Source organism: Carcharhinus amblyrhynchos, chromosome 3, assembly GCF_965287045.1.
Source record: "Carcharhinus amblyrhynchos chromosome 3, sCarAmb.v2.hapA, whole genome shotgun sequence".
In the NCBI taxonomy this organism is placed as follows: domain Eukaryota; kingdom Metazoa; phylum Chordata; class Chondrichthyes; order Carcharhiniformes; family Carcharhinidae; genus Carcharhinus; species Carcharhinus amblyrhynchos.
Genome location: NC_137326.1, coordinates 38,925,002 through 38,951,726, shown reverse-complemented (window position 1 = coordinate 38,951,726; position 26,725 = coordinate 38,925,002). Strand labels below are relative to the sequence as shown.

At 39.8% G+C, this 26,725-nt stretch overlaps 1 protein-coding gene across 1 annotated transcript in view; it reads left to right on the top strand.

Annotated features, from left to right (window-relative positions):
* The window catches only part of suclg2 (succinate-CoA ligase GDP-forming subunit beta), a 355,250-nt gene that overhangs the window by 113,580 nt on the left and 214,945 nt on the right, over positions 1 to 26,725 (top strand). The window contains exon 2 of the mRNA XM_080183376.1: positions 1,221 to 1,362. Coding sequence (XP_080039502.1) covers positions 1,221 to 1,362 — 142 coding nt within the window. The remainder of the gene's footprint in view (positions 1 to 1,220; positions 1,363 to 26,725) is intronic.

Below are 26,725 nucleotides of genomic sequence, written 5' to 3'. Positions count from 1 at the left end.
CTATGAACAAGGGCAATTAGGGATGGACAATAAATACTGGTCGGCTAGTGACAGAAATGTTCCACAAATGAATTTAAAAAAGTTTTCAAAATGTAGTCATTATGAAATCAAACAGAACATTGAAATAAGTAGTTTAATCCACAGGCTGTGGCGCAACAATGAAAATTTCACAAATACAGACTTATAAAATAATGAAAAAAATGTCTAAGGTAACTGTAAAGTACGTTTTGTAAGAAACAAGATTTAAAAACCAGAGACTATTATTGCAAGCTAAATTTAACAAGCAATTTTTCAGACAGTCTTATAAATAAAATAGCACTTAGCTTAATGAATAGCATTTTAGTTGATGCATTCAGTAGCAAATTGGATTTAGTATTGATGGAACACAGTTGCGTCAGGTGGATTTGGGGTAGGAGAAAGTGCAGGACTGTGATTAAAAAATTAGATACTTGAGTTGGTTTGGTCGAATGGCATATATTGCTGTGGTTTGGCAATTCTGTATATGTTATAGTGCACTTTTCCTACAATTTTACTGACGAAATAACTTGTCAGTGATGTAATGATGCATTCAGTACAATTTAACTTTGTTCTTGTAAGAATTATTGTTGATTTTTTAATGAAGATTATAATGCTGTACCCCTTTTGCGTATAAAACCTCTTGTATCATCTACAAGTGATCAATCCCATGCCATATGCATTTTAATCAATAATTTTCACTTATCTCTTTAATTTAGCTTATATAATAAATATATATAATACATATAGTAGATAGACCACTTTCGAATTCAAGGGTAGAGTGATAGCAATGCAATATCATGAGATTATTGGCAGACAGCAAGATGCAGGAGCATGCATGAGCAATCTTCACTGACAGCTGCTGAGGCAGGTCAACCTTTTCCCTTTACTCCAAGTTGTTTCATTAACATCTTGTCTGAGCATCTTGGAACAAGCTTTCAGGGATGGAAGCTCCCAGGGCACTAAAATCAAAGAGTAATTAAATCAGATGGTAGATAAGGAATGGCAGCAGAGCTGAAAACCTACAGTCTGAGGTGTGAACATGCTCAGCGAAGCACAGAGAATGGCCAGTTATTATAGCCAATCATTGGAACTATTTTTTAATTACAGTATTCAGCAATACAAATAGACAGGAGTTTGTAATTGCATGCACTTGCTGGACAAATGATTAATTTTTTTTTCTTCTGTTCTCCATGAAAACACAGATGGTCCAGATGATCCCTGTGAGATGGCTGAACCTGCAAGAGTATCAGAGCAAAAAAATCATGGCGGATCACGGGGTCACAGTTCAGAGGTTCTTTGTTGCCGACAATTCACACGATGCCCTGGAAGCTGCTAAGAAATTGAGTAAGTTGAGTAGCGTCAGCAGCAGTTTGGAAGAAGAACTGCTACAAAATAAATGATTAATCACAGAAAACCTTTCTGCTTAAAACTTTACAATGTCAGTAACTTTGATCCACAAATGACTAATGAGTTAATAGCGCAGATTTTTTCTGTGAAAGTAACAATGAGGCTAACAGCACTATTATTTTAACAGAAATTGGATAGAAACTTCCGGTCAGTAAAGGCCCACAGTTAAATGTGAAATCTGGAAATTACTGTCTAAAATGCCACACTTTATTTTCATGGCATGTGGACATCGCTGGCTAGGCCAACATTTATTGCCCATTCCCAAAATACTCTTACAGAGGTGGTACTGAGCCACCTTCTTAAACTGCTGAAATAGATGAGATGTAGGTATACACAGGGCCATTAGGAAGCGAGTTCCAGGATTTTGACCCAGCGACATTGAAAGAATGGTGATATAGTTCCAAGCCGGGATGGTGTATGGCTTGGCAGAAAACTTGCAGGTGGTGGTGTTCACATGCACCTGCTGTCCTTGATGATACAGTTTGTGGATTTGAAAGGTGCTGTTGAAGGAGCTTTGATAAATTGCTGCAGCGCACCTTATGGATGGTACACATACCTGTTGCTGCTACTGTGCACAAGTGGTGGAATTGAATGTTGAAGATGGTGAATGGGGTGTCAATCAAGTGGACTGCTTTGGGTAAGTGATGCTGAGCTTCTTGAGCATCGTTGGAGCTGTGCTTGTCCAACACACTCCCAACTTGTGCTTTGTGGGTGGTGGGAGTGCTTTGGGGAGTCAAGAGGTGAATTTTCTCTGCAGAATTTACAGCCTCTGATCTACTGTTGTAACCGCAGTCCAGTTCAGTTCCTGGTCAGTGGTAACCAGGATATTGTTGGTGGGAGATTCAGCAATGGTAATGCTATTGAATGTTAAGGGAATAGTTGGATTTCCCCTTGTTGTAGATGGCCATTGCCTAGCACTTGTGAGGCACGAATGTTACTTACCATAGAGTTCAAAGGTGCCTGTAGGCATGGACTGCTTCAATGTTTGAGGAGTTTGAATGGTGTTGCACATTGTGCAATCATCAGCATTCATCCCATCTTCTGATGGAGAGAAGGTAATTGATGAAGCATTGGAAGATGATTGGGCCTAGGACATTCATAGGATCATAGAATCCTACATTGTAGTAAGAGGCCATTCAGCCTATTGAGTCTGCACCGACCACAATCCTACGCAGGCCCTATCCTCATAGCCCCATGTACTTAGCCTAGCTAATCCCCCTGACACTAAGGGGCAATTTAGCACAGCCAATCCACCAATTCTGCACAATTTTGGACTGTGGGAGGAAACCAGACCACTCAGAGGAAATCCATGCAGACATGGGGAGAACATACAGATTCCAATAGAATGTGAAGATTCCGCAGACAGTGACCCAAGCTGGGAATTGAGCCCAGGTCCCTGGTGCTGTGAGGCAGCAGTGCTAACCACTGTGCCACTGTGCTGTGAGGAACTCCTGCGTTAATATCTCGGCACTAAAACAATTGACCTGCAACAACCACAGCCATCTTCCTTTGTGCTTGGTATGCTTCCAACTAGTGGACAGTTTTGTCAGGGCTCCTTGATGCCACACTTGGTGAAATGCTGCCTTGGTGTCAAGGGCCATCGCTCTGACCTTATTTCTTGAATTCAGCTCTTTTGTCAGTATTTTGACCAAGGCTGTAATGAGGTCAGAAGCTAAGTGGCCCTGGTAGAAACCAAACTAAACATTAGTGAGCAAGTTATTGCTGAATAAGTACGGCTTGATAGCACTGTCAATGACACCATCCATCACTTTATCATTGATCAAGGGTAGGCCAATGGGGCAGTAATTGGCCGGCTTGAGTTTGTGCTCCTTTTTGTGGACAGGACATCCCTAGGCAATTTTCTACATTACTTGGTAGATGTCTGTGTTGTGGATGTACTGGAACTATTTGGCTATAGGTGTGACAAATTCTGAAGCACACATCTTCAGTACTACTCCCAGAACATACTCCCATAGCTTTTGCAGTATCCAATGGTTTCAGCTGTTTCTTGATATCAGGTGGCAGGAATCAAATTGGCTAGAAACTGGCCTCTGTGACTTTGTTACAGAGGGTGCAATTTCAGAATTTGTAGATGAGACACAAACTTGGAAGTATTGAGAATGATGAGGAACATAATGTTTAGTGGACGTAAGCAGGTAGATTGAATAGACTGACAAGTGGCAAATGAAATTTAATGCGAAGAATTGTGAAGTGATACATTTTGGTGGGAAGAATGAAGAAAGACAATATAAAATTTCATTCTTTCGGCCCTGTAAGCTAATACCACCATGAATCTCATCTTCTCATGTCCTGTGGTTTTAGCTAGAGGTGTTTTTCAATCCTTCTCTCAACAGTTTGATTTCTGGGCATATCAAGATTCATGGGTGCTTCATCCATGTTATTGATGTGACATAATGTTTTTTCCACTGTTTGGTGATGAATTGCTGGAAACTGATAATTCATCACGCAGTTCTTTTCATAGTCTGAGTGATCTTCGTCTTCTGCTGTAGCACTAGGCATTTTCTTTCCATGAAGTAACTGCACCAACTGAAATCATTGCTGAACTCAGTTTGATTTGGCCGGCACAAGTGCATACATGCAAATTGCATTTCTAGTGACAATGTGGCCATTCTGATCTTTTTCACGCACCTATTCCAATACATATTTTAAATGATCAGTCCGGTGCCTCTTTTCTGTCTCAAGGCACATTTTGTCTTGGACATCTTCTTTGGGGCATCTATCTTCAAGATGTGAAGGGAAAATAAGTTTAACCGGCTTATTGAAGAAGTAACATGCACTGTGGATTAAGGGGAACCAGTAGATGTACTGAACGTGGATTTCCAGGAGACATTTGATAAGGTGCTCCATCAAAGGTTATTGTGGAAAATAGAAACTCATGGTGTAGGGCCCAGCACATTGGCATGGATGGATGTTTGGCGAGCCAATTTATACCAAGTAAGTAGGTCTAATAGGCCGTTTTTTGATTAGCATGATGCAATGAGTGGTGTGCTATAGCGCTCCATGACGAGATGACAACTTTTTACAGTTTATATAAACGACTTGGATGAAGGGACCAAAGTATTGTTGCTAAGTTTTGCTGATGACACAAAGATGAGTGGGAAAGTAAGTTATGAAGAGAACATAAGGAGGCTACAAAAAGATATAGATAGATTAAATGAGTGGGAAAAGATCTGGTGAATGGGCTACAATGTAGGAAAATGTGAAATTGTCCATTTTGCCAGGAAGAATGAAAACAAAGCGTGTTACCTACGTGGTGAGAGATTGCAGAGCAAGATGCAAAGGAACCTAGATATCCTAGTACATGAATCGTAGAAGGTTCATATGCAGATATAGCAGTATTTAGGAATGGTTTTCAATGTTACTGGTTATTACAAAGGGAATTTAATACAAAATTAGGAAGATTATGCTTTAGTTATACAGGGAATTAGTGAGACCACATTTGGAGTACTGTGTACTGTATTGGTCTCCATTTTTAAGGGCAGATGTAAAAGAATTGGAAGCAGTTCAAAGAACGTTTGCTAGTCTAGTACCTGGATTTGATAAGTTGCGTTATGAGGAAAGGTTGGAAAACCTAAACTTGTATCTACTGGAATTTAGAAGAATAAGTAAGACTTGACTTGATTGAAACAGGATGCTGTGGTGTCTTGACAGGGTGGATGTGGAATGGATGTTTCCTCTTGTGGAGAATCTATAACTAGGGAGGTCACTTTAAAAATAGGGGGTTGCCCATTTAGGACAGAGATGAGGAAACTTTTTTTCTCAGGAGGTTGAGAGTCTTTGTTACTCTCTTAAAATGTGGTGAAAGTAGAATCTTTGAATATTTTTAATGAGGGGAAATTTTGATTCCCTAGAATTTAAATGAATGAGAGGAGATTCCCTTAATTAGATAAAACTCTTGACGGACTTGACAAGGTAGATGCTAAAAAGATTTTTGCTTTGGCTGGAGACTCTATAACTGAGAATTATTGTTTCAGGCTCAGTGATTAATGATTTAAGACTGAGATGAGGGAAAATTTCTTCTTCCAACATGGTTGATAATCTTTGGAAATCTCTACCCTGGAGAACTATGGATGCTCTGCTGTTGAGTACATTCAAAACTGAAGTTGATAGATTTTTGGATACTGAGGAAATGAAGGGATATGGGATGGTATGTTAAGTGGAGTTGAGGTGGAAGTTCACCCGTGAGTGAATGGAATGGTGGAGCAGACTTGAAGTGCTTTCTGATCTACTCCTCCAATTTTGTTTGTTCTTTCGTGATTTCTTGTTTCTGTCAATTTTCTGCTGTTCGGTAAAGGGCATCATTTTGACTGTTATGTCATGAACTTCAAAAGTCAGAAACAAATTCCTAGGCTATACCTAAGTTGTAATTTGGGAGATATACCCCTAAATGAGGTTTTTTTTTTCAAATTTGTTTATTAGCATCGCAAGTAGGCTTACATTAACACTGAAATAAAGTTATTGTGAAAAATCCCCAAATGAAAAGTAGCATTGAAATATATTTATTTGGAATATGTTATTAAATATTTTATGATGCTCTAAATGCTATGTTGCAACACAGTAAAACATTAACAATTTGGATCACAATTTAACAAGTGTTCAGGTCTTTCCAAAAATATTCTTTAAAAATTGTGACTAAATAGGAAATTGCCATTTGATTTCCAATATATGGATCATTCGCTAGCCAATAAATTAATAGTTAACTAATTCTGAAGACACTACAAGAAATAGTTATTTTGTGGATATTAATTCAAATTCAGTTGAACATTTGTGATATATGCTGCATCAGAATTATTTTCTGAAGTTTTCCAGCAAAAATCACTCAAGCTAGAGGTACAAAACATGTTGTTGCCAAAATCTTAATTTGTATTCGAAGCAGGCAATGCTGTGGATAGAGTTATATGAATCTAGATAGTCTTGCCTATGTAGCTTGCAAGAAATAATACTTTTCACTGTATACTTACGCATGTGACAATAAATCAAAATGATAAATTGCATTCCATTATGTTACTGTGATTAAATTTTAATATAGTCACTTGATAGTATAGGGCTCAAGAATTGATGAAACAAGAGGCATGTTGCTGAAGTTTTTAGCCTCGCACTCGTCAGGACAGTCAACAACACCACATTTCAAAGAGAACAAAAATTTATACCGGATGAGAAAAAGGTACTGATTGATCGGTGGAGGGAATGCACCAGGGAACCGTTGTTGCCCATGCTTTTGTTTAATTGAAAAAGCCACAATTTCTGAACAAGCTCCCTCTTTGCAAGAGCAGTTTTGATGTGATTTATTAATGTCACATGCATTAGGATACAGTGAAAGGTATTGTTTCTTGTATGCCATGCAGACAAAGCATACCGTTCATAGAGAAGGAAATGAGAGGGGGCAGAATGTAGTGTTACAGCCATATCTAGCATGCAGAGAAAGATCAACTTTATATAAGGTAGGCCCATTCCAAAGTCTGATGGCAGCAGGGAAAAGCTGTTCTTGAGTCAGTTCGTATGTAATCTCAGACTTTTGTGCCTTTTTCCTGACGGAAGAAGGTGCAAGAGAATATGTCCACGGTGTGCGGGGTCTTTGATTCTGTTGGCTACTTTTCCGAGGCAGCGGGAAATGTTAATGTGTGGGAGGTTAGTTTGCATGATTCATTGGGCTTCATTTATGACCCTTTGTAATTTCTTATGGCCTTGGTCAGAGCAGGAGCCGTACCAAGCTATGATACAACCAGAAAAGATGATTTCTATGGTACAAAAGTTGGTGAGAGCCATGCCAAATTTTGTTAGCCTTCCTCAGAAAGTAGAGGCATTAGTGGGCTTCCTTAACTATAGTCTGGCGTGGAGAAGTCAGGCCAGGTTGTTAGTGGTCTGGATATCTAGGAACTGAAGCTCTCAGCCATTTCCACTTCATCCTGTTGATACAGACTCCGTTTCCTGAAGTCGATGACTATCGCCTTCGTTTTACTGACATTGCGAGAGAGATTATTGTTGTCTCACCAGTTCACCAGATTCTCTGTTTCTTTGCTGTACTGTGTCTCGTCATTGTTTGAGATCTGACCCACTATAATGGTGTCATCAGCAAACTTGAAAATCGAGTTGGAGGGGAATTTGGCCACACAGTCATAGGTGTACAAGGAATGTAGTAAGGGGCTGATGACTCAATCTTGTGGTATTGTGGATGAGGTGTTGTTGCCTGTCTTTACTGATGACAGTCTTTGGGTTAAAATGTCTTGGATCCAGTTGCAAAGGGAGCAGCTGAATCCCAGGCCACAGAATTTAGAGATGAGTTTTGTAGGGATAGTGGTATTGAAGGCTGGATGTCGTCAATAAACAGGAGTCAGACATAAGTGTCTTTGTTATTCAGGTGTTCCAGGATTGAGTGTGGGACCAGGGAGATGACATCTGATGTGGACCTTTTGCGGTGATCAGTGAACTGTGGTGGATCCAGGCAATCTGGGTGGCCAGAATTGATCCGTGCCAAGACTAACTTTTCGAAGCACTTCATGACGATGGACTACGTATAGCCACATTGCAGACTCATCTGCTAATAACTTGGGTGTTAATGTCGTCTTAGCACACTCTGAATTGTTAAGTAAATGCTGTTCAATCACAAAATCTCATCTGATGCGGGCTCTATGTTCTAAGTTTTGCAAGCATGGGCTGATTGCGTATGATGTGGAAATGCCGACATTGGACTGGGGTAAGCACAGTAAGAAGTCTCACAACACCAGGTTAAAGTCCAATAGGTTTGTTTGGTAGCACAAGCTTTTGGAGTGTTGCTCCTTCTTCAGGTGAGTAAAGAGTTGTGTTCACAAACAGGGCATACGTAGGCACAGACTCAATTTACAAGATAATGGTTGGAATACGAGCCTTTGCAGGTAATGAAGTCTTAAAGGAACACACAATGTGAATGGAAAGAGGGTTAAGCACAGATTAGAGGTGTGTATTGTCTCCAGCCAGGACCTTAGTGAGATTTTGCAAGCCCAGGCAAGTCATGGGGGTTGCAGATGGTGTGACATGAACCCAAGATCTGGTTGAGGCTGTCCTCGTGTGTGGAACTTGGCTGTCGGTTTTTGCTCGGCGATTCTGTATTGTCGTGTGTCATGAAGGCTGCCTTGGAGAACGCTTATCCAAAGATCAGAAGCTGAATGCCTGTGACTGTTGAACTGTTTCCTGACAGAAAGAATTTCACTAACTGTCCTATGTCTATGTATGCTACCTGAAGAAGGAGCGACACACCGAAAGCTTATGCTACCAAATAAACCTGTTGGACTTTAATCTGGTGTTGTGAGACTTATTACTGTGATTGTGTATGGTCAGCATGCTGCTTGTTTTGAATGCCTGAAAGAATATAATGCTTCATATAATCCACCAATCATAGAGATGTGCGGCCTACATACCGAGCATCAAAACAGCAGTGAAATTCATAGACTTTATTATTCATTTGTGTGGTAGGTGGTACATTTATTTGGCTTGAAAGCAGCATCCTGTTAGTGGAGAATACCACTCCTGTCACTGCTGCGTAGTGGCTGTGTAAAATGACTAGCTTCTCCTGTTGCTCAGTGCGGGTTTCAAAAATTACAATGACAGACCGTTGATATTGATGAATCTTCCTTTTATGCTCGGGGTACTTCTGCTGTGCTTACAATTTATAAGAGTATATTTGAATTAAAAGCTCATATGAGTTAAATTTTCTGTGCTCAAGCCCAGGTTTTCAGAGAAATATTTCAACAAATCTTGGAATTCCATGCATCAATCAATTTTGTAAAATGATTGACATCTGATAGCAAGGCTGTAATAGGGAAATTTAAGCCAAAAGATTTTGAGTTGATACTTTAATTTTCAGTAAGGCAGGTTTGCCCTTTGTCTTGGTAATGGCTCACATTTATCAGTGAAGTATATAATAAGCAAAATGAAATTTTCATGAATGTTATCTATTGCTGGTTAATTCTGTTTAGTATGAAAGGCTCCCTCCATATATGTTGGCCAAAATTTGAACTTCTCTCTTTGAACTGGCCAGTCAATCACTCTCATCTTCAATGTAATAATTGAGGTTTACAACGTTATGATGTTTTGGGATTGCATCTGTCAATTTAGGGTAAATGAATGAGGTCATGTGACTAGTTCTGAAGTTTGCCCACAGTAAAGTTTTAGGGTCTGATTATAGAAGGCCAGAATATGAATTGAGATTTAAGCACGTGACCTGCACAAAGACTTGTTAATAATAAGTTCCTTTATTCCATCAGCATCAAAACTATATAAGCTCTCAAGGAAAAGTGTAACCAATGTACAGAGAAAATTCACTGCTGCTGCTCCAGACCTCTGTCCTATTCAAGACCTCAGCTCCTCAATGTAGTGACTTTCAGATTTGTTCTGCTGTCCCAATTCTGGGCTGCAGTCCTGCAATCTTCCTCTTTCCACAAGGCTTCTGTGGCATTATCTTCCTCCAACCTGTGCTATCACTGAGGGCCCACATCCAGCTTTCTTCAGCCTGTGTTCTAGGCTTAGGATCTACTTCGAACTTTGGCTCCTGTTTCGAAGGGAGTCCCAGGCCGACTGGATCCCCCTGCTTGGTGCCCTCCTAGCCAGCCAACTTCTGTTGGTGGGGACCTAGTGCTCTGCAGTATTGCCCCACAGTGGGCAGGGTCCATCCTCAGAAGCCACTTCATAAAGTGTGAGAAATGTTTGGAAGTATAATTTTGTCCTTTCAAATTTGTGCTGTGCCTGGAGACAGAATTTGAACTAGGGTGAAGTGCATATTTACTACCATTGGTAAATACTTTGAGGCAGTGAATTTACAGCAGTATATTGCATCAAAGTTATTGATTGACTAATATGATTTATCCCTGTAGCTACTAATCTAAGTGAGGCCACTATTGAGCTCATGTTGAAACCTGTGTAAAAATATATAGTGCATTTTTGGCTTGTGCAATATGAAAAAACTTTACCAGTTGGAAAAATGTTAACCAGTCATTCTGAAAAATAAACTGATCGAATTAATAGCACAACACTGAATCAACTCAAATTCTTTTATCCATATAAAATTGCAATACATCAAACTGTCTCAAAAATGTATTGATTCTGAAAATCAAAATGTTTCTTTTTGGCTTAGGCTGAACCAGTGTTCCATTTGATCCTGTGCTGAGCTTCTGATCTCATATCATCTCCAACACTCATTTCCACTCTGAAACATGAGTTGACTGCTGCTGAAACACTCATCTATATTTTTGTTGCTTCCAGATAATATACCAGTGCTGTCCCAGCCAGCTTCCCATCATCTATCTTGCATAAAGTTGAGCTAATCCAAACTACGGCTTGCCTCTATCCTAACCCGCATCAAGTTGCACCACTCGTTACGTTTGTGCTTGGTACATTAGCTACTGGGGGCATCAACCCCTCAAATTTAAAATTCTCCTGTTTAAGTTCCTCCATGGCCTATCCCCTCCCAATGCCTGTCACCTTCTCCAGTGCTGCAAAATTCCAAGAACTCTAACTTTCTTTAACTCTGAGTTAAGTATCCCCATCCGCTTCACTGCAGTATTGTCATAGGCAATACAGTGAATCATATTTGCTTGAATTCCCAATCCTCTCTTCCTTTAAGTTGCTCAGTAAAACCTATCCCTTTATCCAAGCTTTTAATCATTCCACCTAACATCCCCTTCTTTGGGTTAGCGCAATTTTGTCTAATTAAATTTTGTCAAACATTTTGGAATATTTTCCAACATTAATGAGGCTATCATCATAGAATCCCGAGAGTGCAGAAGAGGCCCTTCAACCCATCGAGTCTGCAGTCTCGGAATTCTGAAAGAGCACCCGACCTCACCCCAATCCCTTGTCCTAACCCTGTAACCCCACACATGGACAATCCACAAACCTATATATCTTGGACACTAATGGGCAATTTACCATGGCAAATCCACCAAACCTGCACATCATTTGACTGTGGGAGGAAATCGGAACACCCAGGGCAAACTCATGCAGATGCATGGAGAATGTGCAAACTCGACACAAGACAGTGACTCAAGGTTGGAATTGAACCCGGGCCCCTGGTGCTGTGAGGCAGTAGTGTTAACCACTGTGTCACCGTTTTTTCAGTAACTTGGTTCTTGAGTTAAATATTTTACGTAGGGTTTACTAATGAAGACAATTTCATTTTTGTGCAGGAGCACTTGGATTATGGTAATAAAATGAAATGCAGAATTAATATAACTCTGATTATTGCTGTTACAATAGTCATAAAGACCAAAAGCATTCAAAAAGAAATGTGAACTTCCAGTTGCTTGCTGAAAAGGATGGCATGATAATATTTCATGTTTTAAAACCTTTAATGTAACAAATGACCAAAAACACCATTGATAAACACTATTTTCTTTTTGTAAGCAACTTCTACTTCCAGATGCAGAATGGAACATTCCCCTTTCACACTTGCCACACCTCACACTCTCCATGGATATAATGTCTTTATAACAAATAATCCACTGTTATTCACAGTTTCCAATGAGTTCCTGTGTCCCCTTTCCTCAGTTTCCAGGACATCCCATAAATTCAATACCTGCAGTAAAGTCTGTTCTGATGGTTCTTCTTGCCCCTGGCCAAGCGAGCACAGAACTCCCAGAATCATTAGATGACTATGGGATGTGTCTCTTTGTCTAGAGACTGTTTCCTTCTCGCTTTTACCTATGGTAACTTGCAAAACAAACAGCCTCTTTTCTCTCTCCTGAGCACACAGATCTGCTGTTTGTCTGACATTCATTGATTTGTTGGGAGACCTGCAACATGATCCCAAAATGGTTTCCCTGCCATCTTCTCCATTGGCAACATGAAACACATTAGCCTTACATCTGACAGAAATGCTAATTCATTATCTTTAATCCCAACTTAGCTTTTATCCTAGAAGTAAACGGACATTTTATACTGTACTATCTTTGTGGGACGTTGGCAGACTCATTTTCTGTGCCATTTCCCCATAGCCCTCTAATCCTCGATCTATCAAATATTTATCCATCGTCACTTTGAATACTCAGCCTCCACCACCCTTTCGGACAGAGAATTCCAGAGATTCACCATCCTTTGTGAGAAGAAATTTCAACGTGCCTCAGTTTTAAATGGCTGGCCCTTTATATTGTAGCTATGTTCCTTTGTTTGAGGCTCTCTCACTAGTGAAAGCATCTCACCATCCACCATGTCAAGTCCCTTCAGGATCTTACATGTTTGAATAAGGGCACTCCTCACTCTTCTAAATTGCAAGGAATACAGACCCAGACTATTTAGTCTCTCTTGATAGGACAACCTCTCATCCCAGGAATTAGTCTGATGAATCTCCTTTGGCCACCCTCCAACTTTACTATATCCCGTATAGTGAGGGGATCAAAACTGTATGCAGTATTCCAAGTAAAGGCCTCGGCAACACCCTGAATAATTGCAACACCATCGTAGTGGGTCGGATTTCAAACAGCGATGAGACAGAGTACAGGAATGAGATAGAGAATCTGATGAACTCGTGCAGCAACAATAATCTCTCCCTCGATGTCAACAAAACAAAGAGAACATGCCCCTGTCTATCAATGGGGTCGAAGTAGAAAGGGTCGAGAGCTTCAAGTTTTTAGGTGTCCAGATCACCAACAACCTGTCCTGATCTCCCCATGCTGTCACCATAGTTAAAAAAGTCCATCAACACCTGTATTTTCTCAGAAGACTAAGGAAATTTGGCATGTCAGCTATGACTCTCACAAACTTTTACAGGTGCACCATAGAAAACATTCTTTCTGGTTGTATCACGGCTTGGTATGGCTTCTGTTCTGCCCAAGACCATAAGGAACTACAAAAGATCGTGAATGTAGCCCAATTTATCACGCAAACCAACCTCCCATCCATTGACTCTGTCTACACTTCCCACTGCTTAGGGAAGATTATGCAGCCAGTATAATCAAGGACTGCAGGCACCCTGAACATTCTCCCTTCCACCACCTTCCTTTGGGAAAAAGATACAAAAGTCTGAGGTCATGTACCAACCGACTCAAGAACAGCTTCTTCTCTGCTGCTGTCAGACTTTTGGATGGATTTACCTTGCATTAAGTTGATCTTTCTCTGTATCCTAGCTATGACTGTAACACTACATTCTGCAGTCTCTTGTTTCCTTCTCTATGATTGGTATGTTTTGTCTGTAAAGCATGTAAAAAAACAATACTTTTCACTGTATGTTAATACATGTGACAATAATAAATCAAATCAAAAACAAAACCTCCCTATTTTTAAACTCCAAACCCTTTGCAATAAAGGCCAATGTGCCATTTGCCACCTTAATTACTTCTTAAATAGTTACTCCACATCCTGATTCACAACAGAGTTTTTCCTCAAATTTCTCAGTTAATTATACTTGTAATCAAAGTCTTAAATTTCCACCCTCTTTACATGTGCTCCATTAAGTAATAGTAGCAAATTAACATTGTTCACTCTTCGATAACCCTCCATAGTCTTGTTTGCTTTTAGCAGGTCAATCTGTGAACACAGCATTCTTGAAGCAAACCAAATTTCTCTCCTATTTAAGATGTATTTTCCCTATTCTTTCTTCCCAAATCTATTACTTCACACTTAATCCTGCTGCTTAATCCTGTTCAGCTGTCCATTGCACCAGCCTATCTTTGCCACTTTAGTCTTTTACAGACTTCATTGTAATTTGCAATACCATCCAAATTGGTTTCATCATCACATTTCAATTTTGTTCACTCAGATCCCAAATCCAGATCAGTTAACCTGCTAATAACTAGGAGCAGTTCCAACCACTCAGCAATTCTTCCCAGAATTTTGCTTAACCTCGACCCTTGGCTTCTGCTTTCTTGCACCATTCACGTGGCCATATGTCCTCTAGTCCGTGTGTCTTTTGTCATACCTTTGTCAGATGCATGTATCTGTGATTTTTAGTGTGTGGTTTATATTTAAAAATTTGGGATTGTCTATTTCTGGTTAACTTGCTCCAAATATTGATTAGTACTGTTAATATTATTTATAGTTTGCTCTCTTGTTTTAATATTCTGTTCTACTCTTGTGTGCCAGTGCTAATACCAATTATACCAAGATGGTGGTAGCTAATGTCCACATTTTGTAATATTGAGGCACACTGAGTTTGGTTCTGAAAATGTTTGTGTGAATTCTATACTTTGATTCATTCCACTGCATTTTGGAAGTACAAAATGAAAACTAACACCTGAATTTTCTGCATGGCTAAATGCCATTTGTTGTGAAGCAAATGATGTGTAAAAATCATCATTCTTTTACAAACCCAGAATATACATGCAATATAATGCTTGTTCTAACCCTTTTCCATTATTATTCATGTAAACAATGAAGTAAAAATACATTGGAAACACAAATGTACATGTGTATATAACATATATGTACATTCCTTTTCTTAAGTTAGTGAGTTGAACAGAGGACTTCATGGATCTGTAATTTCTTTGTTTGCTGCAGTTTCTACGAATGTGGGAAAAAGATTCAATGGTAATAACAGATGTAGTGTTTTATTATAGCTTTGAGTTTTCAATAACCATTATGTTAGATATGACCATGTCTTGTTACTGTAAATGTGTTTGTCGTTATTTTGTCAGAGATTCTTGAATTTTGCACATTTTAGAGAAAGAACCGTACTGCAGGTCACATCATTCTGAGCTCATTCTTCTGAGGGGTGGCATATAAAAGGGAATGGTCAGTTGTTGAACCAAAAGGATTTTTCACTTTTTATAATACAATATAGTCTATTTTCTGTGACAGCTTCATGCTGCAGCTGATCAGTGTAACAGATGCTGGTGAGCCAACTTACATTGGGCTTTTGTAAATGGATGCATATAACTGCAAGTAATTGCCAGGAGCCTAACAAATCAAAATCTCATTTCAAAAGTCTGACATTAATGTTCTAGCCACTTACTATGTTGTATGTCAGATAAAATCCGAGCACAATGGCTAAAACTCCAATGATGATTCTGTTGATTTATGGAAAGGAAAGCATTGCATTTTAGTTTTCAGAAAATAAAATGTAAATGGATTGAAGTTTGGTTTTCTTCACCTTAAATAATAAATTACAACTCAGTTTATTTTAGTACCTCTGTTGTTGTCATAACTGTAAGGAACCTGGTATGTTTCTGCCCTTTCATATATTCCAACGAGAAAGAAATATTCCAACTGTGTTAACTAGTATTATCAAACTTGAAAAAACGTAGAGTAATAGAGTATTCGGGCATATCATTGAACAAAGATGGATGACGATTCAGAAGATTGGATAGAATATAAAATACACAAAGATTGATAAGAAAGGAAAAATTAGTGTATGAGAGAAAGCTAATAGAAATGCAAAGATAGATAAAGTTTCTATTGATGTCTTAAAAAATAAGAATTAATAAAGTGAGCATTGGCCCAATAGAAAGTAAATCAAGGGAATTATTAATGGAAAATGACTAAACAGTGGGTTAATTGAACCAGTATTGTGCATCAGTCCTCCCAGAAGTAGCTGTAAATGTGGAAATGAAAGGAGAGAGGAAGTCAAGGAAAATTGCAATCACTATAGAATCACAGAATCCCTACAGTATAGAAGGAGGCGATTCGACCCATTGAGTCTGTACTGACCACAAACCTACCTAGATCCTATTTGCGTAAACCCACACATTTACCCTGTTAATCCCCCTGACACTAGGGTCAATTTAGCATGACCAGTCAACCTAACATGCAGATTTTTGGACTGAGAGGAAACTGGAGCACCCGGAGGAAACCCACACAGACATGGGGAGAAAGTGCAAATTCCACACAGACAGTGACCCAAGGCCGGAATCGAACCTGGGTCCCTGGCGCTGTGAGGCAGCAGTGTTAACCACTGTGCCACCCTGCCGCCTATTACCAGGAACCTCTTGATCTGCAGTTCAATCCTCTACCACTGAGCTATACCCCCAGGGAAGTGGTACTGAGACAATTGTTAGAGCTGTGGTCTGACAGGTCCTCGGGTCTTGATCGATTCACCCTTGGGTCTCACAAGAAGAGGCTAGTGAGAGATGTGAGGAAGTTTCCATTAGATTGGAAAATAGCAAATGTAACTCTTACTTTCAAAAAGGGAGGTGGAGTGAAAGCAGGTAACTACAGGCCTGTGAACTCAACATCTATCAAAGGGAAAATATTAGAAGCTATTGTTCAAGATGTTATAGCACTTAGAAAAATTCAGGATGATCAGGCAGAGTCAACATGATTTTGTGAAAGGGAAATCATGTAATCATGTTTAACCAATTCATTGGAGTTCTTTGAAAAAATAACATATTGTAAAGAACTAACAAATGCAACGGATAAAAGGCAAATGGTGGATGTACTTTATTTAGATTTCTAGAAGGCATTTGATAATTTGCCACATCAGTTGTGAAAAGTAAAAGATCCTGGTGTAGAGGGTAGCATACTGTCATGGTTAGAAAATTTACTAGCAGAAAGGAAATAGAGGGTAGGCATAATAAGTATTTTTCTAATTGGCAAGATGTCCCATATGGATCAATACTAGGGCCTCAACTGTTTATAGTTTGTATAAATGATTTGGATGAAGGGGCCGAAGGTATGGTTGCTAAATTTTGCTGATGACACAAAGATGAATAGGATAGTAAGATGTGAACAGGCTGCAAGGGGATATATGTATATACACACACACATAGGTAAGTGAATGGTTAAAGACCTGGCAAATAGACTATAATGTGAGAAAGTGGGAAATTGTCCACTTTGGCAGGAAAATTTAAAAAAAAATTATCTAAATGGTGAGAAATTGCAGAACTCTGAGCTACAGATAGATCTAGAGGACCTAGTGCAGAAACTGTAGGTAATTAGGAAAACTAATAGAATGCTCTGATTTACTGCAAGGTGAATTGAATGCAAAAATAGGGAGGTTTTGCTTCAGGTATACACTGCATTGGTGAGACCACATCGAGAATACTGTATAAGCATTGGTCTCTTTATTTAAGTGCAATGGATGCCGTTCAGAGAAGGTTTACTAAACTAACAACTGGATTGGGTTTATGAGGAAAGTTGGACACTCTAGGCTGTGTCTGGTGAAGTTTAGAAGAGTAGAAAGTGATTTGATTGAAACATATATGATCCTGAGGGGTTTTTAGAGGGTGGACGTTGAGAGGATGGTTCCTCTTGTAGGAGAACCTAGTACTAGAGGGCATAAGAACATAAGAAATAGGAGCAGGAGTAGGCCATCTAGCCCTTCGAGCCTGCCCCGCCATTCAATAAGATCATGGCTGATCTGTCGTGGCTCAGTTCCACATTCCCGCCCTCTCCCCATAACCCTTAATCCCCTCTCTTATCAAAAACCCATCAACCCGCGTCTTAAAAATATTTAGCGAGGTAGCCTCCACCACTTCAACGGGCAGAGAATTCCAGAGATTCACCACCCTTTGAGTGAAGAAGTTCCTCCTCAACTCTGTTCTAAACCGCCCTCCCTTTATCTTGAGGCTATGCCCCCTAGTCCTACTATCCTTTCTGAGCGGGAAGAGTCTCTCCACCTTTACCCTATCCATCCCATTCATCATCTTATACGTCTCAATGAGATCTCCCCTCATGCTTCTAAACTCTAACGAGTACAAGCCTAATCTGTTCAGCCCCTCCTCATAGCTCAACCCCCTCAACTCCGGCATCAGCCTAGTAAACCTCCTCTGCACTCCCTCCAAGGCCAAAATATCCTTGCGTAAGTACGGCGCCCAAAACTGCACACAGTACTCCAGCTGCGGCCTCACCAATGCCCCATACAGCCACAGCAAGACCTCCCTACTTTTATATTCAATCCCCCTCGCTGTGCTACTGTTCAAAAACCAGGGGTCACCCATTTAGGATAGGAAAGGGATTTTTTCCCAGGGTTATGCACCTTTGGAACACTCATCCTCAAAAGGTGGTAGAAACAGAGCCTTTGACTATTTTAAAACAGAAATAGATAGATTCTTTTTAAGTGTGGTGGGTGAAAGATTATTGGGCAGGAATGTGGAATTGAGGTTACAGTCACACCCACTATTATCTTATTGAATGGTGGAGCAGACTCAAAGGGCTGAGTGGCCTACTCCTCCTCTTAATTTGTATGTTCTTTTGCTCACATGTTCATTCCCCTTGTACTTAGTTCAAGTTTTTTTTTGTGAGCATCAGTAGTGAATGTCAGCAAACTGACGAGAGTGGGGAATTGCAACTAAACTCAATCCTGTCCTCACCTGACATTTAGGCATACATTTCCAGCATAGACGTTGAATATTGATCAGGATTGATTGGCTAATTCTTTTATCCCTTAATTCAAGGGCACTAAGGCTTATTATGGTATCCAGCCAGTCCTTATAACTATAAATTGGTGTTGAAATTTGGGACTTAACTGATATAATGATTAATCTACTCACTGTATTTGGAGAAAAATCTAACCTTGTAGATTTAATTAAATGTGCCAGATTAAGTTTTAGCTGACAGTTTGGGTATGAAGAGTTGCTGTTTGAAAATAGACTGAAATAGTGTTTCTACTCAGAATCCCAGAATAAAAATGACCAATGCCTCAGACGATTAGGAGATTTTAGGATGCATAGAAATACATAGAAGTTACTACATGGAAACATGCCCTTCTAGCCAGTCCATTTTCGTTTCCCTTTCTTATGCACGGATGGCTAGAATCACCTTTTATCTATGCTGTTCTGATAGCTTTTCTGCCAGTTTCCTCCTTCTATCTATCCAATCTAATCTGGATTGTTAATATGATTTCTGTCTCAACTATTAACTCTGGAAGTTAATTGCTCAACACTTTGCTCATAGAACAGGCAGCATTGCAGCTTTATTTAGGTTCATTATTACCTTTTAGTTTTTATATTCTATACCATTTGAGATAAAATCTGTAATTCTGTTTTACCAGCCTTATTGACTTGAGGTGCCGCCTTTAATGTTTGGTGAACCTGCAACTCCAAGTTTCTCTGCTACCTCCACAGCATGGAGTTGCTCCAATTCAAAATATAATAATTTTATTTTAAACTAGCACAGCAGATGGTGGTGGCGGGAAATCAAATGTTGCACTACAATAGGTGCATCATTTCTCATGGTGATTAGACAGTTGTGGTGGAAGGGTGTTTTTCTGTCTGGAGGTCCGTCACTAGTGGTATTCCGCAGGGGTAGCTACTGAAACTGTGCTGCTTGAGATATAGATAAATGGTTTAGATGAAGACCTAGATGGGTAGGTTAATAAGTTTGCAGACGACACAAAGAAAGGTGGAGTTGTGGATAGTGCAGAAGGTCGTCAAAGGATATAGCGGGATGTAGATCACTTGCAGTTATTGGCGAAGAATTGGCAGATGGAGTTTTATCGGGGCAAGTATGAAGTGCTGCTCTTTGAGACAGAGATAGATAGGTTCTTGATCAATAAGGGGATCAAGGGTTATGGGGAGAAAGCAGGAGAATGAGAATGAGGATGAGAATCATATCAGCCATTATTGAATGGCGGAGCAGACTCAGTGAACAGAATGGCCTAATTCTGCTCCTATATCTAATGGTCTTATGGCAGTAGAACCCTCCCCCCATCCCTGCAACCCTGCACATTTACTATGGCTAATCTACCTAACCTACACATTTTTGGACACTGAGGGGCAATTTAGCATTGCCAATCCCCCTAACCTACACATCTTTGGACCGTGGGTGGGAAGTGGTGCACCTGAAGGAAACCCACAGAGATATGTGGAGAACGTGCATTTGTGACCTACACAGTCACTCAAAGTCGGAATCGAGCATAGGTCCCAGGCTGTGTGAGGCAGCAGTGTGAACCACTGTGCCACCATGCCACCCTTGAAACACTAGTGTGAATCCATTGAGTCTAAATGAAAATTTTGGGGTCTAAATGGACCCGGGTTATACCAAAGTTGCTGCTATTTTCGGACCCCAGTGTATTTTAACGCTAACAATTCTTTTGAAATAATATCATAAATATAAGTTAACCTGTACATTGCCAGAGGAAATCAAAATCCTATGTATCAATCACAACATATAATTTAGCATTGACACTAAAGCTTTTTCCACAAAATGTATCATTTTGTGCACGAATAGACTTTGTATCACAGTGAGCCTTCTTGCAACCTCTGTTCTCACTGCTCTCTGGGATAAGAGGTTTCTCCAGTATTAGTTCTTACTGACTATCGTCTACTTAAGGCTCCTTGTTCTGGTCTCCCACACGAGTGGAAGCATTTTCTCTGTGACTGTCATATCGAGCTCCCTGATAATAGTAATGATCTTTAGCAGCTCTCCCCATAGCACGTTCTCTTTGCCAGAGGAATAAAATGACTGCCCATTCAGCCTTCCTGATAGCTATATCCTCTCCAATAAACTAGGCTTGTACTCGTTAGAGTTTAGAAGAATGAGGGGAGATCTCATTGAGACGTATAAGATGATGAATGGGATGGATAGGATAGAGGTGGAGAGACTCTTCCCGCTCAAAAAAGACAGTAGGACTAGGGGGCACAGCCTCAAGATAAAGGGGGGGCGGTTTAGAACGGAGTTGAGGAGGAACTTCTTCACTCAAAGGGTGGTGAATATCTGGAATTCTCTGCCCGTTGAAGTGGTGGAGGCTGCCTCGCTAAATATTTTTAAGAAGCGGGTTGATGGGTTTTTGATAAGAGAGGGGATTAAGGGTTATGGGGAGAGGGCGGGAAAGTGGAACTGAGCCACGACAGATCAGCCATGATCTTATTGAATGGCGGGGCAGGCTCGAAGGGCCAGATGGCCTACTCCTGCTCCTATTTCTTATGTTCTTATGTTCTTATGAAGGACATAGTATTACAGAATTAGTGGAAGGGTTAAACAAAATTGTGGTCCTGTTTTACTTCAGGTGTCTTCTTTAATATTGAATAATGATTTCCTGCTTCCGTCCTTGTATCAGATGTGATACTTTATTTACTTCTCTCAGCACTTAATCAGTTCATTTGACTGTGTGCAGTATGAACATCGTTGCATAAAACTAGCATGTTGTCTAAAAATACATGACCACTGATCCTAAAATGGGAGATGAACAGTTTAGAAATAAAGAGTTCACAATGTTGAAGGAGATGAGAAAGCACTAATCAAAGCTTTTCAGTAGAAGTTGACATTTTGAAAGCTTTGCCTCACTGGGATACTATACTATATTTCTCATGGTGATATACTATATACTAGTATATCTCCTGATATACTATTAATAGTTGAAACTTATTGCACTTGTACAAAGCTTTGAGTGGAAAATGTGAATTGCAATGTTTGGAAATATTGAACACAATAGGAGTATCTAAACTTGATTGGTAGAGCATTTTTTGAGTATGTAACAGATGTGATGACAAGAATTTGTTACTTTAGTATTAATCAGATATGAAATGTTCCAACTGAGCGATTAGGAACATGGTGTGACTAGCAATAATTAAGGTTTACAGTTACGGATGCTTACCAATCATTATGGCCCAACCAAATAAATGAATGCCTATCTTGATGTCAGAATTTAACTATTCTGATCTTGCATAGGAATTGACTTTTTTGCTTTAATGTTCAAGTATGGTTCCTTCTTAATTTAACATTGCTTCTAACATCTTTCTATCTGGCTTCTGATCCATGTTGGCTTGACACGTTCAGTTAAGTTGCCAAGATCCTTTGAGTGATGGTACATTTCTTTAGCTAGTTACCTGGGAATATTTTTGCCTATTAGAATGCAAAGGCTGCTTGAGCTGGGAAGATTGGATGATGTTTTCCTCAGCCATGGATCTCCTCACTACAATGATTGACGAAACCTTCAACTGCATCCGTTTAGCACCCACACTTTTCTTTCTCTTCCTCCTTGACAGTGTAAGTCATTGCTCAGTTCTACTCTGAACCTTAAGGTTCTTGGTTTATGTCTCATTCCAGGGATTTTTCACTAAGCCCTACACTTTCAGTGCAGTACTTGAGGGGGTTTTGCATTGTCATTGTTCTTCAGATGGGATATTCAAACAAGGCACCATCTGTCTGCCTGAGTGGATGTGAAAGAACCCATGGCTCTATTTCAAGGAAGAGCGGGAGAGTTATCCGGAATGCTCTGATCTTGACTGTACTTCAAAAAGTATTTCAATGGCAGTGAAGTGCTTTGAGACATCTGGTGGTTGTGAAAAGTGCTATATAAAAGCAGGTATTTTGTTCTGTTCCCTTTTCAGAACCACAGTAGGGTTCCCCTTCTCCCCACCTCCCACCCCTCAGTCTGCATATTCAGTAGATCTTTTTCCACCATTTCCCCTATGTCCAACCTGATGTCACCACCAAACACATCTTTCTGTCCCTTACAGCATTGCGAAGGGACCATTTCCTCTGTGAAACTGTAGATCACTCCTTTATCACCTCCAACATCTACTTTCCTTCCAGTAACACCTTCCCTTGAAAGTGCAGGAGATGACGCACCTGTGCTTTTACCTCCTCCCTTTTCCTGTCCAAAGCCTCAAGCACAACTTCAAAGAGAACCAATAAGTTCCTTGTACTTCCTTCAACTTGGCATGTCAGCTACAACTCTCACCAAGTTTTACAGATGCACCACAGAAAGCATTCTTTCTGGTTGTATCACGTCTTGGTATGGCTCCTGCTCTGCCCAAGACTGCAAGGAACTACAAAAGGTCGTGAATGTTGCCTGATCCACCATGCAAATCAGCCTCCCATCCACTGACTCTGTCTGCACTTTCCGCTGCTTCGGCAAAACAGCCAGCATGATTGAGAACCCCACACACCCTGGACATTCTCTCTTCCACCTTCTTCCTTCGGGAAAAAGATACAAAAGTCTGAGGACACGTGTCAACTGACTCAAGAACAGCTTCTTCCCTGCTGCTGTCAGACTTTTGAATGGGCTTATCTGGCATTAAGTTGACCTTTCTCTACACCCAAGCTATGACTGTAACTCTCTCATTTTCTTCTCTATGATTGGTATGTTATGTCTGTACAGCGCGCAAGAAACAATACTTCTCATCGTGTGTTAATACATGTGACAATAAATCAAATTGAAAGTGTACTTTATTCATTGCTCATAGTGCGGTCCCCACTGCATTGGTAAGCTAAATTGGGTGACTGTTTTTGTGAGCACCTCCCTTGAATTCATAAGTGTTACCTAGTGCTTCCTGTCACCTATTTTTTAATAATTCTCTGCTCTATTTCCATTCTGACCTCTTTCTTCTCAGTCTTCTACTCTGTTTTTACTCTGAAGCTCAGTGTAAACACAAAGAACAACACCTTGCCTTTCATTTAGACACTGCCTTCTGGACTCAACACAGTTCAACAATTTCCAATCACAACCTCTGCCCCCATTTTTAGTTTGTGTTTGAATGGCAGATATTGATTATGGTATTGCATAATCCCATGAAAGTTTCCTCCAGACATATATTTTGTTTCTTGTCCCATTACTATCTTCTTTTGCTTTGCACTATCTCTTTTGCCACTGAATCTTTCCAGCCTATCACAAACATTCCATTTTTCTTTTCTCCCCTCTCCCTTTTGCTGTCTCTGTAATGTAAATGTTTTGCAGTTTTTATTTCAGATTTCCAGTAACTGGTACTGAAATGTTGGGCAGGAAGGCCTGCTGATTTGCTGTATGACTATGCTTCTATGTTCTGCAATGTATTGTTTTTGTAGAAATGATTGCCTATTGTGTGAAGAATGTTGAGCTGATCAACATTGCCTCTCTGTGGAAATCCATGATAATATTTTTGATTGAAATTCCTGATGAATCAGATTTAGCTTTTGCAAAGTGATGATAGCACGCAGAGCCTTTATGGAAATATTTGGAATGAAGGGTAAGTGTAAATGTCTGCACTTTCAAGCAGTACATCGTTGGTTTTATGTAGATTAGCAGTGTCTCAATGAAAAAAAATTGCAGCTTTAATAGCATCAAATATTGTACTTGCATGAATGGCTGCAATTTTCTGACACAGATCTCATTGGAGCAGAGACAAGTGGGAGAATCGCAGGTGGGGAGTCTAGCATCTTCAGCACTGGTGCAAAGCCCCACATCTAGGTAAAATTACATTTAACACATTATGCGTACAAGTTTCAAGAATCGTTTTGAACATTATACAAGTTCAAAGGTATCCAAATGCAGTCTACTTTTATACAGTGTATTTACAAGCACTCATCACAGTGGATGACTTACTATGTCCATCAAATACTTATTTTCTGGTTTAAAGAAATAGGTATGTGATAAATACTGATAATGGAGTATTAGGCTATACATGATATGTCCTGATATAGGATATATCCTCCATTTCCCCCCTCTCACTATACTTGGTGTAGTATCTACAGTTATTCACTGAGCATTCACTATAGATAGATTTCAGGATGTCTTTAAAATGGACTTTAAAAAAATAAACTTTGATAATCCAACCTTATTCAAACCCAACATTCTGAAAAAAAACTTCTTCACAAATATTGTTACAGAACAAAATCTTCTCAAGTGATTCATTTGTTATAAAAAAAATAAATACTTATACACTCAGCACATCCAAGACAGATAACCTTTAATCTGCTAAAACTGTCAATCTAAATGTGAACACAGTTGTCTGCTGAAATAACTGGTTCTGGGCCTTTTGAAACACAGCCAAGCATTCACAATAGCCCAAGCTATCAAACAAATTCTGAGAAATAAACACAATGAAGTAAACTGAAACTTTTTAAAGTTGCAGCTCATGTTCCATTTCCATTTCAAAGCAGATTGCCTCTCAGTGTTGAGGGCCAAGTGCTCAGGTTTTATTTCTACATTCAATAGTAGGGCCATTTATTTTAAAGCTAAAGATCTCTTGACATTTGAATCACAGTCTTAAACATGACAGCCTAGTTTGCCAACATATCTTTCAGTAGTTTTGAATGCATTATGGTACTTTCTCCTTTGGAAAAATATTGCAAAGCATTTCAGCACTGAGACCATGATAGTCAATGTAAAGATCAGCTTACCTTTGCAGGTAAAATCTTGTGATCAATCACTACATTAAACACACACCCACATTGGAATATAGCATCTAATTCACATGTTTGAAGGTGTTAAAACATTCAACATTTCTTTGTCGGTATAATCCAAACTCCTGAGAATTATTGGTCATGAACCCACAAATTAAGTGATTTTTTTTTAGGGCTTTCATAACCCACACCAAAGCATGAAAATAGCGTGGAAAGAAAATGGTTCTCACAATGGCGACCTTGACCTTGGAAAAGGTGCTTTCAGGATTACACAGAAGTTTCAATGACCTGTAAAAAGCAGTACAAAAAATAATGTGATGTCAGGAAGACATTGCGAATTTGAATTTGCAGCCAAAAATTCTAAAGTTTTACTTGCCAATCTGATTATACTGAAAACTCATGCATCAGACATTGCTGCATCCCTAGTCATGCTGTTCCAGTGTAATACTAGCATTCACCTGGCAATGTGGAAAATTGCCAGGTAAGTCATGCACAGAAAGTAAAACAAATCCAACCCAGCCAATTACCACCTCAATCTTCTATCAATCATTAGTGAAGTGACAAAAGGGGTCATCAACAATGCTATCATGAGACACTTGCTTAACAATAACCTGTTTACAAATGCTCAGAGTCACTCAGCTCCCAACCTCATTGAACCTTGTTTGCAACATGGGCAAAAGGGCTGAACTGTGGAGGTAAGGTGCATTCTCTTGTTGTCTGGGCTGTTAAAGCAGCATTTGACTGAACCGAGAAAAATTGAAGTCAGTGGGAATTGGGGTGGGGGATGGAATCCTTCCAAACCCATGCTGCTACTATTTAGAATAATAAGGGCAGCATACATATGGTAACATCACCACTTGGAAATTCCCCTCCGAGCCACTCTCCATCCTGAATTGAGATGACATTTCCATTCTTTAGTTGTTGCTAGATCAAAATCTTGGAACGCCCTTTCTGATAGCACTATATATTTTTTTTCCCTTGGAGGGTTCTGCATCTGTGAAACACTCTGCCTCAGAAGATGGTGGAGGAGCAGAGGTCATTGAATGTTTTTAAGATGGAGGTAGAGTCTTGTTAGGGAAGCGAATTAAAAGTTAGCTTTAGATGGAAACGTGGAATTCAAAATGCAACCAAATCAGCCATGATCTTATTGAGTTGCAGAGAAGGGCCAAATGGCCTACTTTCTACTCCTATTTTTATGTGGGTGGTGCAGTGATTAGTATTACTCCTTCACAGCACCAGGGACCTGTGTTCGATTCCGGCTTGCGTCACTGTCTGTGTGAAGTTTGCACATTCTCCCTGTGCCTGCATGGGTTTCCTCCAGGTGCTCCGGTTTCCT